The following is a 17,106-nucleotide window of genomic DNA, read 5'->3' as shown; positions in this document are numbered from 1 at the left end:
ATCTATTTCATCTGCCCTTTCGTTTCCATAAACGCTGTAATTTTGTGCTCCATGCTGTGTAATCTTCAGCATTTCCACTGAAACTAAGCCACTTAATTTTATTTGACTGTCCATCTTCAATGTCCTGTGCCCATAGCCTGTTAACTTTCAATGAAGCAGCTGCGTTAATGGAAAAAAGAAATTTGCTTTAAATAATAGACAATAAGTGGCAGACTCACAAATAACTAGTGATTGTTAGAAGAATGATTTTGGTGGAGTGCTAATTAACTAATGTTCGCTTAAGCCTGCCGCACACTGGTGAACTTGCCGTGCGTACTTGTTATTTGTGACAGGTTTATTTATGCGTTTGATATTTGACTCATCTGTCACGAATGACAAATGTAGTTCAAAACTTCCGCGCACACTAGGAAATTTTGTCGATCACACTTGTCACGAATAACAAGTACGCGCGGCAAGTTCACAAGTGTGCGGCGGGCTTAAAATCACACTTGTCACCAATGACAAATACGCGCGGCAAGTTCACCAATGTGCGGCGGGCTTTATATCCTTATGCATCAATCATAAATATGTATGCCTTGAATATACAAATATATCGATTTATCAACTACTTCAAGTTTTCTTATCGCTGATATATGATTATCGTCTTATTATTTTGTATGGTGCTACTGACTTTGAAATAAAATTATTAATATTTGATGACGTATAAACTGACATTTTGCTTATATTTGTTATATTTTCATACATTTTAGTAAATGGTACATTTTCATACTGAAGCACGTTCAAAAAAATAAGATGAAGATAGAACAATCCTTAACAGATCATATAGATGTCGGTGATCTCTCTGCACATACAGCGTAAACTTTGAGTATTAATATTTGATAAAGGCAGTACAGGTATCTGCGTCAGAGCAAATTAATTTCAAATAGATCAATATCACTCTACATATAAATACATTTATTCTTTGATGCAATCTTTGCTATAAAGACATTTGCTACATAATATCCTTCTATAAAGCTTATGCATAGTCATCCACAAAAGTTCTAAAATGATGTCTCATAAACGAAATAAAACTTATCAACAATAACACACGTATGTTTTACTTTTTCATTTCCGCTTTTGAGTAGTAACTTGCGACACGTATTTTTTAATAAAAGGCCATTAGCAAAATTTAAGACATTCCCAATTCGCAGGTGGAAAGAAAAGTTTGTTTACATAAGCGCACTGATGCTTATAAAAACGGCAGTGAGGACATGAAACAAATGGAAAGTAAGAGAAGACGGAGACAACATATCAAGACGGCATTGCATATGATATCAAACGTACAAAGGTAATATCATTTACACAAATATATTTTTCACAGCCCAATATTGCACTAGTATGTATAAAATTGCTGATTTATTTTGCAAAATATTTAGTGCATGATTCATCTGTAAATTGGGAAATTTTTTCCTCATATTTCTGCGAAACCACTATCAAACCACCTACAAATGCGTTAATCTTGTTTGTCACTGTGTTACTATCTGTTTTTTTCAATAGTTGTTTCATCTCCAGCAATTTAATTTGTATTACCGACGTGATTGTCAGTTAAAACGTCTCTCATTTTTCAATTCGATAACATATTGGGAGTCTTTTAATTTGAAATTTTCATAAAAGGGTTAATAAGCAATTATTGGATGAGGTTGAGCATGATATCAAGAATTATTCGCACAGATGTCATTGTTATCTTTCGAAGCGAAGCTGAGCTGGACAACATTGACCGAGGTCTGAATAATTCTTGATATCATGCAAAAAACGAATTCATAATTTTTTTATTCATTGAAGTATTATAAAAACATATCAATACAAAACATTTTTCAAACCTTTGCTAATTTGTTTTTGTCATACGCGTTTATTCAAGTTCGTCTCGTTTAAAGTTGTTGTAAATATGTTCAAAGCCAGCTTCACCGCTTTTTCTAATTAATTAAGTATTCAATGCCAGACACTTACGTTAATTTTATCCATTTTAAGTTTGGAAGCTACAAGCAGCGGGCTGTCCAAATTACCCACTTTAATCTCACAAGTAAAGTGGCACACAAGTCATCTTTATCAAAATGCTTAAAGCAATTTGAAAAAACCCAATTTTTTTGCGTTATTTTTACATAATCAACCCAAGCATTTTTACGTTTATTAGCTTCTGGTCTGTGTCATTTGCCTATGGGATTCTACGGAGAGCAAACTCTTTCTTCGAATTTATTGGATTTGTGTATGTAAACGCGACACATCTGTGTGGCACCTTATCAAAAAAAATTTTTAGCAAACGTTTAAACAATTTATACCTTTGGGTTGCTATAATAAAACGTTATCGACCATAACAAATGCCCTCCCGATGTGACTTCACGCAAGCCATTTTCTTCGTTAATCACCTAAAAACTTGCTCTGCTTAAACTTGCTCTGCTTAAACTTGTCTGCTTAAAAACTTGTCATGGGCACTTTTGTTGTATTGCAAATTTTTTATTGTCTTTAAAAAATCAACATAATATGTCTGCCAAGCTTTAGTGAATTTTCCAAGATTGAAAAATACGGCACATGGGGTGTAGATAAAAAGCGGACGACAGACGCAGACGGCGGAAGCAAAACGAGCAAAATAAAATGCTTTTTGTCCGATCGTAAAATACTCTTATTCTACTTCGAAAAATAAACGAATAATGCATTCTCACAACGCTAGTGACAGATTTTTGCGTTTAAAACAAAGAACATGAGTGTTCTAACCCCATGTTGTCTCCAAAAACATATTCAGGTTTGCATAATTATATACACATGAAGACTCTCGCAGTGAACTTAGCATCAACTTCATTATAATAACAAACGGGATAATAGAGTGTTTAATGGAAGTGCGATGTTTTCAATGGGGAGAAAAGAGATCCAACTGGTGGATAAGTGTGTTTTGGTCACCTTTGGTCACCTTTCCCCGCTGTGTCCTGCTCGGGTAGCGGGTCTTTGCCAGAGACCCAGTTCTATCAGACTTCTTCAGGCTGCTCTGTCCTGGGTATCCTCTTGTTTGACACCACATAGCTGCATGTCTCTCCTGATGGTATCCTTCCACCAATGCTTTGGGCGTCCTCGTTTCCGTCTCCCCTCCACTTGCATCTCATAAACTCTCCGAATGTCTACATCTTGTTTTATTTACATGAAAAATTGGCAAAAACTTATCGTTTAAAACAGTTCGATGATGTGAATGAAATGTCGTCCATTTAAATAAATAAAAAAATTACATAACTTATACTGGCTAAAATAATATACAATACTTGCTTTACTATTTTTGATCCAACCGGTTGTGATGTTTGTTGTTATTTTTTCCTTGTAGCTTCTCAAAAGAATATACATTCCAAGTATTCCGTGTCTTTCAAGCAATGTTTAATGTTTTAAAGAAAAACACTTAAAGGGGAACTCCTCCCTCACATAATGTTGGTGCGAAAAGTTCCATTTTTATGCAAAGGTTACTATATTTTGAAATTTTGACATTAGCTATTTTATTTTTGACAAAATCGCGTCTTTAAGTGGGGTGTAGATATAAAGCGTCCGCCGTCCGCGTCCGCCATCCATGTCCGCCGTCCGCACCCGCTTTATATCTACCCCCGCGGCACACATGCTCATCGTATGACAATAATAAGTAGCCAATTCCGACAGTACTTGGTATTTATATTGATATCTCGCTGTCACAATGGCCCGTTTTGTTGCTTCGTACCTGACTCGATAGAGAAATTACACATGCTGGTACAAAACTCTGACAGCTATCTACTATTTTGGGGCCATGATGCTGTATTTTAATTTCTCGTTCTAATGATAATTTACATCGGATTTTTCGCAGGTTTTGAATCTGAATATAGCAGGTCAGAATAATATTGTTCGGTAAAGTGGAATGGAATGCCGAAATCCAATTCATCATCCCGTCTACTGAATCATCCCGTAAGGCCTTCTCATGTACAATTGCAATTGATATAAACAGGCATTAAAGTCTTTTGCAGTTGATGTTAAACAAAACATATGTCATCGACATTTGCGTGTAAAAATAACTCCGTGTAAAGCCGTCTAAAAATAACGAGAGAATATAAAATTGAGAGCAATAACAAAAAAATTTTTATGATTTTAAAACCTGCCATCAAAATACGCGCTTGCATAATGCCTGAAATTAAGTATTAAAAAAGACATGTCACATGCTGCCATGCATTCACCCTCTCTCACATACTTTCTTTATTGTCATCTTATTAATGTTTTATGCATTTTAATTAGTGTATTTTTATGTGTGTGTTAGTGTGATTATCGTAAACCTCCGTATTCACGGAGCTCTTTCTTTAAAAAAGTTATTTTCACGCTATCAATTTAGCAACTTTTACTTCACTTATATGTGAATGAAATTTTTAAAACGTTTTCTTGAAATATCAGTAATTTATCTATTGTATAAAACGAAGCATTTACTAATTTTTCCTTTAGATAGACATTCATATGAAATGTTTTTTTGGATTCTATTTATCGACTTTTTATATCTACCTGATGTTGTCTCTATGAATGGCAATGTCCAACTTTATGCTCGCCATGGGTCGCTGCCATCAAACTTCATTATGAAAAACATCACTAATTCAAAGATTGATGAATGTCTAGAACAATGTTTAACAGATTGCTCATGTTTATCATTTCAAATTTGTGGTACGGCGTGTCAACTTCTTTCTACAACCATAACTGAGGAGACAAGTAACAATGAGAAAAGTCAATGTCAACATTTCACAATGAAAATATTGAACAAAGAGGTAAAAATATTGCATTAAAATAGAAATTTCCCTGCGTAAGCGTTATTGCTGGATGATAAAATAGTCAAATGAGGAGTTCTTGTTATTTTGTTGTTGTTTTTTGCTGTAGGGCTGTAAAGACTAGCATCCAAATCAATTACTAGCAACTAAGTTTGGAAAAAACAACTGTGAGCATTGCAATCTTAGAAGCAACTTAGTTAAATTGCTGTGAGCAAAATTATAGCCAGATCTTCAATTAAAAAAGTTATTAAGGATTGCAAAAGCTTTGAATTTATTAAGAATTTCCTACACTGCAACTCAAATTATGACATGAACTAAATCTTCCTTTTATCACTAGAAAATATGTATAGCATTGTTGTCATGGAACTACGTTTTGTTAAGTATATACATCAACAAACGTAGACAATATAGTATTAAGGTAGAGGTATTGCTGCTTCTTTCCAGTCATTATTAACAAAAGCAAAGTGATTCATTAACCAATGAACTTGTTTATTACGTGCGTAGGAATGTAAATAGAGTCTAAATTGCGCTGCAATAATTTATTTTGAGGTACCCAATATATCCGCCACTAAAAGAGATTATATAGATAAGACCTGAACGTCGTTAAAATTATATTTCTTTCTTTATATATGTAAATATACACGTACAAATGGTAACTACAGTTGTTAACATCTCATTGTCACGTTAAGGTACATAAATACTTAAAATGGAAACCTATATCTGCAAAATTATAGCATGTTCATGTTTTCTCTCTTTTTAGGATAATTCAAGCTACCCCGACGGCACATGTCATGTGAAAATAGATTGCTGTCTTACATCAAATTACTGCAATAACAACGGAAAATGTCAACTATCAACCTCAAGTTCGAGTAAAGTGCGCGCCTTTTGCGAATGTAAAGAAGGATTTGTAGGTAAACGTTGTGAAAAGAAAGCAAAGTCTTGTCAAAATTTTCTTGGTCGTTTAAATGGCTGGTATCAAATATTTGCAAATGAAAGTAAAATGGTTAAAGTTTACTGTCAGTTTGATTCTGCGCATGTTTGGACATTAGTTATGTCCTATAGCTTGAAATTACGTGCTCAATATAGACTTCAACCATATCATAAAAGCTTTTCTCGAAATGAAACGAATGAAACATGGGAAGATCACAGACTTTCATTTAACGCAATGAAGAGTATAAAAGAAGATGGAAACACGTTATGGCGTATCACGTGCTCATACGGTGACAAAGACTGGAATAAAACAGATTTGGTTGTTGCAACCCATGAAAATGCACCAATTTTGAAGCTGACTAACAGCGATGCCGTTTGCCTAAATGTCAGTTTTATCGATATCAAAGGCTACAACTGTACAAATTGCAGCATTCCTTTCTGGCAAAATGACAAACATATTTTTCATACAGACAATACCCATGTTCAATATATATGCAATCTGAAGAACTTCCAATCATCAGGCTGTAGCAATATTGGTGGTAAAGGAGGAGAAGATAATTTTGGATATTATGATTGCTATAACACTACACATCGTTGCGCATCATCAGAAAATGCCACAACACAATTATGGTTTGGTAAACGCATGAATTTGAACTGATAAGTGCATTGTACGATTTTTAAGTTAAGCGAATTAATAAAAATATTAATTGGACGTTGTTGACATAAAAATATCAAGTAACTACAGCTACTTGTTGAAGAGACAGGCATTATTGAAAATATTGATTCAATCGTATTATTAGTGATAAGAATTCTACATTGCTACTGTAAGTTTACTGTAGACATAATTATTCAATAAATTATACGGATAGAAGAACAGCCGAATTTTGAAAAAATTAAAATAAAAGATCGAACAGCTACTTTGCCTTTCAAGTCAAACACAAAATTTTGTCTGACCCATATGCTTCGCGAGATAAATTGATTGATAAGCATTGTGTTTTTTGTTGTTTTCTTTAGCGAATCGTACCTGTGAAAAAGCATGTGTTAATAGTTTCAAAAAAATCTTTGACATCATAAGTTGAACTTTTTCAAAGAGGAAGATAACCATAGATCTTTATACTTGCACTCGCAGAATCGCACAGAATAAAGATTATACAGAAGGTTCTCTTGTGCAAAAAATTAGATGTTTTTGGCCTCACACAGGTTGTGCGGCACAGAAAGGTTGACAAAATTGGTGGAGGATGTCGTTAGAGTCGTTACTTCTTGCGAACCTTAAGATAATACAAAGTCATTCTTAAGCCAAAATTTTCTAGAGTTCGCTGTTCAAAAATGAGGTCGTGTAAATTTAAAGGTTGGAAACAAGTGACAAATCCTCATTAAACGGCTGGAATAATTGTCTACGTAATTTTTGAAAGAGCATTCTGTAAAATAAATATTCTATGCTTACGCAAATTTAATAGGTCTGTATTAGAAACTAAGCTTGAATAACCAAGGTCATGGTATAAGAAGGTCCCCAGTCTTAGTTGTTCTTTTTATATTCTGCGCAAGCGTGTACGATGATTGAATATTGAGCACGATGAAACTACGAACTGAAAGGTATTTTACTGAAAATCAATGATTTTTATGTTTTGAAATACATTTTATTTGCCATAGTTTATATTCCAACAATTCAATAGAAATTGTTTAAAAATTTTTAAATTTTTGTCGTGTAGAAACTCATTATTTCATATCTATTTACGAATGCAAAATAAAAAGTATTATCAGAAAATAATGATTATACAGAAGGGGCACTGAATTGTGCACTCTATCCCATGGTGGCCATAATTCCAGGAAAATGCTTTGGGTTTTTCACTTGTTGGAAACTGTAGTTATAGACTAGCGCTTTGAAGTTTGACGTCTAAAGTAAAAGAAAATTTAGTTTCATGTTTACCGCAAAAGTTGTCCTGGCACAAAAATTTATAATGGCGGCAAGAACGCAAACATATTTGACATTTTTTAAAACAAATCTGTGTTTTTTTTTGTTTTCTGTTTTTTCCTTTCTATTTAAACATACCTAAAATTAGTATGTAAAAAGCTCTTAATTTATTACAAACATTTTTTTATCAGAAAGGACTTCAATAAAGTTTTTTACCTTATGTTGAATCATAGTACGAGCTAAGAAGACACAAGTAGCGAAAGTGAAGATGACTTAAATTATTGCTTTTAGACAAGATGTTGACACAAAAACGTCTATTGACTATCCATATCAACCTCCAAGTTATAAATGAATTTTAATGTGAGCAATGGTTTAGGTTTCCAGCTATAAAGCTATATATTAATGACTTTGGCAAGGAGACTAAAAGCAAGAAAAATGGTAATTTCTTCGGTATTTTTTACTGCAAGATTTCAAAAAACAGAGAAAGAGCGATTTTTCTTTGTCTCAACGCACCAAAAATATACTAATTGATTATCTCTCACTCCCATAAAGCCCGGCTAGCTCAGAAGGTAAAGCATGAGACTATTAATCTCAGGGTCGTGGGTTCGAGTCCCACGTCGAGCGACACTTCATTCAAGTTGCATGATTGATTCCATATTGTGCTCTCTAGCATACATATGCTAGTAATATTATACTAATGTGACGATAGTATTCTTTTTTTTTCTTTCATTTGATGACGAAATCGTCTGCAAAACGACTGCACAATTTAATTACAAAAAACAACATCTCTATATATGATTAGAGAGCTACAGATTGGCGATCACATTTTAAACCTCATACCCCAAACGACAATTATAGATTAGCGGTTTAAAGTTTGACGTATAAATGAAAAAATACTTTAGTTTCATGTTTACAGAAAATTGCATGTTTTCCTGGCAGACAAAGACAAAATGGCGTCAAGAAGGCAAACATAAATAATATTTATTACAAGAAATGAGGGGTTTTCAATTGTTTTTTATTTTTTCCTTTCTATTTAACCATACTTAAAGATAGCAAGTAAAAAGCTCTTTATTTATTATAAACATTTTTCTCAGAGAAGACTTCAATGAAGTTTTTGACCTTATGATAAATCATAGTACGAGATAAGAAGACACATGTAGTGAAATTAAAGATGACTTGGAATTAGTGCTATTAGACACGATGCTGACACCAAAACGTCGATTAATTACTCATATCAACTTCCATGTAATAAATAAATTTAAATATCAGCAATGGTTTAGGTATGCAAGCTAAAAGCCATACGACGGTAGCAAAGAGACTAAAAGCTGATAAAAATGATAACTTCCTCAATATTTTCTATTTCTAGATTTCAAAAAAGAGTATGAAGCGACATTGCTCTTTCCCACACTTGCTGCTGTGGACAACTTCAAACAGTATCACAGCTCTAATAATAATGTTGAGAAAGATAACATATACCAGCGGATTGTGCAATCTGGTTACATTATTTGGAATGACTGAACAAGAACCAAGTGGCATCTTTGCTAAGGTTATTATTTTCACTAGCTATTTGCTTTAAAAAAAGCCCATAAAGAAGCGATTTCCTAAAAAATCCCATTGAATAGCAACCCGTTTGTTTCTGCAGTCTACCAATGACACTTACAACCGGCACAGCCATCTGCTATCATCCTCAGACTTAGTTCTCGTTCAAATGTGTCTACACGACTTTTTACTATTTGATTGTCTTTACTTTAGCAATCTCGGCTAGCTCAGACGGTAGAGCATAAGATTCTTAATCTCCAGGTCGTGGTATCGAGCACTGATGAACGATTGATTCCATATTAGATGCTCTCTAACACATCTTTTTGAGCAATATCAAAAAAATCATGCCTCTTGTTTTTTGTTTTTTTTGAAACTTCAATTTGATGACAAAGTCAATACGAAAATGATATTATCTCAAGAATAATTCCTCGATTTTTAGTAATAATCCCAACGTCAATCCATTACGCGAAATCCGCATTTATCTACGGACTTAAGATAACAAGAAAAATATGACATTGCTTATTACTTGTTCGACGTTGGTCATAATCATCCATTTGCGAATTTTAACTCTTTGATTGTCTTGCAATTTCATCAAGTCTGGCTCGGCTAAATCTTTCATTTGATGATAAATTTGTCTGGAAAACGACTGCTCAATGCAATAAGAACAACAACATTTTTACTCTATTTCCTTAATAACATCTCTTCCCTTTTTGGTAATAATCCCAACGTCACTCTATCTCACGAAATGCACGTGCGTCAATGACACGACCAAAGAAAAGAAGACAATGTTTTTATCAATTTTGATCAAATAGGGACGAAGTTGGTGCCACTCCACTGACGTAGAGGTAATGCAATCATAAAGCGGTAAGTTGTATTTCGGAGAAGATCTTTGCTTTTCGTGCCAAGACAGGAAGATTGCCAAATTTTAAATGCACATTGGAATATCCATAATTTCCAGTGCTACTTATTTTCGCAAGTGCAGGTGGTTCCCAAAAGCGACAGCTATAAATATAAACTATAATGCAAATCATGGCAGACAAGGGCAGAGGACCAATAATAACATTCATGATTGCTAACTACCAAACGTTTCAGTTGCAACATTTATAGTGATTTCAATGCAAGGCCTTGATATAACAACTGTGTACTCAGTAACTCCTAAAGATTTACCTTGGAAATTTGTTACCTTTTGGATGTAAAAGTTTTCACATTGTTTCTGATACATATTTAGATATATCCATCGAGCCCAAACAAACGATGAAAGGAGATAGAACATTGAAAACAAATTATTCATTTTTTAATATATGTTTGTAAATTTGGGAGGAAAAAATATTGTTATTGTTCATGCCTAAGGACACGGGATGATGTTAGCAGAATGTCACGTGATATGGGCGAAATATGAATGATCGTGTCTTTATATATTTATTATTGTGTTCTACTACCGCCATGTCATCTTGGCTCTTATCAAAAGATAACATTTCCTTCTTCAATAAACCTAAAAATTCCATCAGAAATTAACATGTTATGTACCCAGGTTACTGAAGATGAGCGGACAAACAATTAAATGGCAAATACCGTAAATTATACAGCATGGAGTACAAAATGCACGGGTTGGATGCAAACGAAAGGGCTGTTCAAATCGTTAATTGGCGAGGAAATCACACCAGAAGAAATCGCTCCTTTAACTTTCGAAGCGACAGCTGAGCAGATTACCAAATGGCCAGATAAAGTAGATGACAAAACAAAGAAAGTGAAGCAATCGAGCAGCAAATAACAGCGTTTGCTGTCATATTGTGTTAGCGCTTGACAAAAAAAGTTTCTGTATAATTGACATAGTTGTTTATCCCCAAACGAGATAAAAAAGTAATTAAAATATCATATATATAAGTACAGTACTTTATATACTTCAATATACAAAATATACTTCGTGTACTTCATATACTATCGGTTAATTTTGTTAAAAGACATTTTATACTAAAATGGTGTCTTGCATTTTTTATAAATTATATAAGTGTAAGCAGCCTTAACAAAACCAGTTAATCTATAATTAATGGCATTAATAACAGAGCACGAGGTCTTTACTGAGAAATATTACAAAGAAATACTTCTGTATAAACCTAGCACGTAGAAAGAGAAACAAAGCTTGTTTTCTTCTTTGTCATTGCTGTTTTGTACGGCTTGGCTTTCCCTTTTCCAGTTTTTGCATGTAAAAACTAAATCTTTTTAAATTATATAGCCAAAAACAATAAACTGTATTCCTAGTTCTTTTGCTTTGACTCACATTCATAATTGATTTTTGTCTTTTTTTATTTTTCATGTTTTATTTACAAAATGTGTTTACATTTGAACGTAAAATTTCCGTTTTTGACCTGGGTCTACAACGGAAAATAATGGACAAACAAAAACATTTCTGATGCAATAAGAGCCCACCATTTTGCTAGAAGCGACGCTAGCCATAAAATAAAAAAGATTATTTCAAAGCTTTGGTTAGTGATTGATTGTCTTTAAAATGCTTTTTATAGTTTTGGGGTTTATTTCACAAGATATTGTTAACTAAAATAAATGGTTTGAGCCCGGGAGTATCGTTACATTTTTGTAAATTTAGATCGGCTAGGTTGGTAACAGATTTTCTGTATCAGAACATTTTGTCAGCTTATCTAATAAATGTCCATTTAGAACACGGTTTTTTGAATTTGTTTACATGAGCAACTGGCAAGTAAACGTTAGGTGGTGTTTTTGTGTTCTCTTATAAACTATCATAAAGATAAGTGTCTTATGGTTACAACATCAACAATTTTTCACTTAGATATTTTATTTATATTTGTGATAAAGATATGTTAGATTTTTATCAAGATGGGTAATACACGTGACCATTATTTTCTTACATGTTATCTGCGTGTAAAACATATATTGAACTGTAAATGATTTGAATTTCGCATATGTGACATTTTTTTTGAAAATTCGGTTCAATATTCTCAAATATAAATCACATGTCAAAAAAAATCAAAAAAATCAAAACAACGAGCACAATAAACTCACCTTGCGCAAACGTAGTATCAGTGAAATAGTTCACAAACCAGGTAGTTTGTCCAAAAAAAATGAATAAAGGAATAGCAGTTGCTTGCTAATGATCTGATGTAATTCTTGCAGAAAAGATTAGGTCTTAATTCAAAAAAAATGCATTTTTTTAATTTTTCAATCGGAAACACTGACTTTTTAATTATTTTTTTTTTGTTTTACAAGTGCATTGATCTGTGAGTTTTTGTTAATTGTCCGTCAGAGAAATATAACTGTTAGTTTTTTTTGTTTGATAGAGTACCCACAATTTGTCAAATGTTTTACCGTTGATTTCACCATTAAAGAATGAGTGTCAACCAAGATGCATTGCGCGTTGATCACGGCGTGGCGGCCATTTTCTGGGACGCGAAAATGGCAGCTTGTGTTATTAATTGTTGTTCAAGGAACTTTGACAAAAAATTGTTAATTTTTTTTTCTTTTGTAATGTACAAAAGTTTGTCAAATTTTCCAACATTAATTTCACCATTAATATTTTAATTTTCACCATTAATATTCGAATTACAGATTCAAAACTGCTAATGTCGCTTGTGCGCTTTATAAGATTTTCCTTGACTTGCAAAATTTTGGCGCCATAAGGAGTTATATAATTAATTTTGTTTTTAGCTGCATGAGAAAGTTTTTTAGACTTGATGATTTTTATTAATTAGGTCCCAGATGAGTAATATTTTACTTTTCAAATTGGAGGAAATAGGTTTTTTATAGTCGGAGCAAAAATTAAGAGGTTCAGTCGACGGGAAAGAGATCTCAGTAGGCTGTAATTGTTTAGAAACCATTTTCAAATCTCCATCTTTATCATTATTATCTTCCACTTCTAGCACATTGAGGCTGTTTGATATGGTAATAGTATCATCAATAACAGTTTTTTCCTACTATGGAGAGGTTTTTTATTTCCACGAACTTTGGACCACTCATTCTGCTTTATTTCCAAAATTAGTTTCATTTCCGAATTATCTCGTATAAGTCTTCTTTTATCAAGTCTAAACTTTCCACCATCTTGTTAACCGCAAATAATAGATCTGTTTCTTTAGTATTTGTTGCAGACAAATCTTTCGCGGTGCTCTGATTTTCCAAGAGTTTTATAATTTGATTTTTATAGTGTTTATTTTCTCTTTCAAAATGTTTATTCTTGATTTCATTTTTAACGTAAGTAAAATGATCACATACGAAAGATTGAGTGTTTTTCATGTTAAAGATAGTTATGAGAAACTATCAGTATTTGAAAGACTTTAATCAAGGAAATTAAATGATGAAAAAAAATTTAGAAAATTACTAATTACACTAAATATCCAACATGGGGGCCACTAATTAGCCAATTAATTAACTTCGCTGCGAATGTGATATCTTGGGAAGAAATGATCCAAATTCAATGAGTAATACGTTTTTTAGAAGCTTAGAGCTTAATCTAGTGCTTGACTTTTTTCAATTTTTTATTGATTCTTTATAAACAATAATATATGCAAAATTTGATTTTCTTGAGTAATTTCGTATTATTGGTAAACATTTTATGACATAAGAGTAAAGATTTCAATACAGCATTTTTCATCACGAAGAAGCATACAAGCGCGCACGTGTTCTTCGATGTTTACCGCTTCTGGTCGTTCTGTTTTCTATGAGTATTGATCGGGAATGTTCTCCAATTTTACACCATACTCCTTTAAAATAGCCAGGTTTCTTCGAAATAGTCCATACCATTTTAACAAGAATTCATCGTTACTAAACTGCCTTGTGTCACTTCCTGGAGAAGACCTTTCCCTGTTAGCTTTAGACATACACAAACGTCTTAGAATTATTACGAGATAGGTTACTTTTAGTGCTTGAATTTTCGTTAACGTCGCAGTTACAAACATTTTCAACTCTAGAATTAGTATTACAGCGAGAGTTACGAGTATCATAAAAGGACGCCATATTTTCTTGCCACTGACAAATGGTTTTTTGCTTGTTTTTTTTGCTTTTTTCTGTTTGCTTTACAAAGTATGTTTACATAGGAAAGTAAAATTACGCATTTTGGACCGTGGTCCATTACGGAAAATAATGGAAATCAAAAATGTTTCTAAGGCTATAAAACCTGCTATTTTGCCGTAACAGACGCTTGACGCATAATAACAAAAATTATTTACAATTTTAATAATTGATTGATTGTCTTTAAAATGCTTTTCAATTTTTTTGTCAAATTTTAATTTTTGTTTGTCAAATATGGAGCGTGGCCGAGTGGTCTGAAGCGCTGGTAAAGAAAGCCATCGCTCCAGCACGTCCTAGATATACGAGTTTATTTAAGAAATTCTAACAACCTAACGCAAATGTTTTGCGTGAAATAATTAGCACATCAACTCTTAATTTTTGTACATTAAGGGCATTATAGTTTGAGGAATTTTTACAATATGGAAATGCCATTACAAAAATCGATATGCTATATTAGAATATTTTTCAAGTTTACATAGTAAAGGATCGCTTTGAACACGGTTTTTCGTATTTTCCTACATAAGCGAGTAGCAAGTTTAAGATAGATGGTTTTTCCGTGTTCTCTTAAGGATCAGTCTCATATAGTTAAAATATCAACAGTGTTTCAATTATGTATTTTACTTAAAAATGTTATCAGGAAATGTTATATTTATATCAACATGGAGAACACATGTGATGTGTATTTTGTCACGTGTAATGTGCATGTAAAACATACAATTGCCCCATGACAAAACTCTCTATTATCTTAATATCAACTCATCCCTTTTTAAAAAGAATCACAATGACAATTTATGTCCTCAAGTTTTTACCATTTAACTGCCAGTTTTTAAAATTTGGTTCAAATCTTTCTTTTGATGACAAAGTCTTTGTCTAAAAACAGGATTGCAAAGTTCATTAACAAAAACATCTCTATAATATTATTTAAATAACAATTCTTCTAGATTTATTAATAATCCCAAAGTTGAATAGTCCCAATTCTTCTCGATTTATTAATAATCCTAATTCTTCTAGATTTGTTAATAATCCATCAAGCGAAGTTTTGACATCTAAATGTAAATAATACTTTAGTTTGATATTTACCGCAAACTACGTGCTGTCCTGGCTCAAAAATAAAAAATGTCGGATAAAAGGCAAACATCTTTGACATTATTTAAAATAAATTGTGGTATTTAATTGTTCTCTATTTTTCTATTTAAGCACACTTAATGTTAGCATGTGATTAAGCTCTTTATTTATTACAAACAGCTACAACAACGTCACCTACGCGCAATCCTCCGCATTTCCTATCAACAAAGAGTAACGAATGACGAAGTTCTGACGAGAGCCAACTCCATGGACATTGAGATTACCCTCGCCAAAATGCAGCTAAGATGGGCTGGTCATGTTGCTCGCATGGCAAACAATCGATTACCCAAACAGCTACTCTTTGGAGAGCTCGCTGAAGGAAAGATACGTACTGGTCGTCCGCTCCTGCGTTGGAAAGACTCTCTCAAATACACTTTGAAAACATGTCAAATTTCAATAGATAATTGGCAACTCGAAGCGAAAGATCGATGCGACTGGAGAGACAAGTCACGTAACGGTCTCAACAAGATGGATGATTTGAGGCGGCGGAGCAACGCTGTTAAACGATCAAGACGTCACGCTACCAGGAACGCCTCCACTGTCGCAGACTCGGGAGAATTTCGTTGCCAACAATGCAACAGGACCTGCGCAAGCCGCATTGGCATGTTATGTCACGAGCGCGCTTGTGGAAGTCAGTGAACTAAATGGACTTTTGCAGACAGCGATCGTCGATTCGACGGGCAGCATCTCTCTATTACGAACAGTTATTTAGAGAAGACTTCAATCAGGTTTTTCACCTTGAAACATATGACAAGCTTAGAAGACACAAGTAGCGAAAGTGAAAATGACTTGGAATTATTGCTTTTAGACACGATGTTGAAACCAAAACGTCGACTAAGTTGATATAAATGTATTTCAGTGTGAGCAATGGTTTAGGTTTGCAAGCAATTAAGCAAACTATATATTGACGACTGTTACTAAGAGACTAAAAGCAAGAAAAATGGTAATTTCCTAAGTATTTTTTATTCTAGATTTCAAAAAAGAGACAAGGAGTTAAAGATTGGCGTTCAGTTTTCAAACCTCTTACCACAAGCTTCAGTTATAGATTAGCGATATGAAATTCGACATCTAAATGTAAAAATTACGTTCGTTTAATGTTTACCGCAAATAACATTTTGTCCTGGCACAAAAATAAAAAATGGCGGAAAAAAAGCAAACATCCTTTACATTACTTGAAATAAATTGTGTTTTTTAATTACTCTCTATTTTTTTTTATTTAAACACACTTCATGTTAGCATGTGAATGAGCTCTTAATTTATTACGAAAAGTTTTTTAGAGAAGACATCAATCAAGTGTTCGACCTTATTTTGCACCATATAATGAGCTCAGAAGACACAATGAGCGAAAGTGAAGATGACATGGAATTATTGCTTTAAGACACGACGCTTACACTAAAACGCCGACTGAGTCCCCGTACCAACCTCCAAGATATAGATAAATTTCAGTGTGAGCAATGGTTTAGGTATGCAAGCAATTAAGCAAACTATATATTGACGTCTGTTGCAAAGAGACTAAAAACAAGAAAAATGGTCATTTCCTCATTATTTTTTATTCTAGATTTCAAAAAAGAGACAAGGAAGGAATTTGCCCTGTCCCAACGTAACAATAAATAAACACTTGCTGCAGTGAACGTATGCAAATGGTGTCGTAGCTCTGATATTTATGTTGAGAAGGATAACTTATACAAGCAGATTTTGCAGACATTTAAATAGTTAGTTCTCCTTCAAATTTATCACAACGAATTTTGGTTTTACTATTTGATTGTCCTTCATTTTCAAAAA

The 17,106-nt window shown here is 33.3% G+C and overlaps 1 protein-coding gene and 1 non-coding gene across 3 annotated transcripts; both read left to right on the top strand.

Moving 5' to 3' along the window:
* Positions 1-1,243: 1,243 nt before the first annotated feature.
* LOC124458312 lies at positions 1,244-6,631 on the top strand. 2 transcript variants are annotated; one of them, XM_047008353.1, is made up of 4 exons: positions 1,244-1,327; positions 3,344-3,475; positions 4,471-4,784; positions 5,545-6,631. In XM_047008353.1, exons 2-4 carry the CDS (start codon positions 3,442-3,444, stop codon positions 6,370-6,372), a joined length of 1,176 nt encoding a protein of 391 aa, XP_046864309.1. In that variant the 5' UTR covers positions 1,244-1,327; positions 3,344-3,441; the 3' UTR covers positions 6,373-6,631. The 2 variants fall into 2 exon arrangements, with proteins under 2 accessions (XP_046864309.1, XP_046864310.1); XM_047008354.1 differs by lacking the exon at positions 3,344-3,475.
* A 1,546-nt stretch (positions 6,632-8,177) lies between these two features.
* Trnan-auu lies at positions 8,178-8,250 on the top strand. Its single transcript has one exon. It is a non-coding gene; the product is annotated as a tRNA-Asn (tRNA).
* The last annotated feature ends 8,856 nt before the right edge of the window (positions 8,251-17,106 follow it).

The sequence above is a fragment of the Xenia sp. Carnegie-2017 genome, unplaced genomic scaffold (assembly GCF_021976095.1).
Source record: "Xenia sp. Carnegie-2017 unplaced genomic scaffold, XeniaSp_v1 HiC_scaffold_6, whole genome shotgun sequence".
Taxonomy (NCBI): domain Eukaryota; kingdom Metazoa; phylum Cnidaria; class Anthozoa; order Malacalcyonacea; family Xeniidae; genus Xenia; species Xenia sp. Carnegie-2017.
This window is presented reverse-complemented; position numbering and strand designations above follow the sequence as displayed.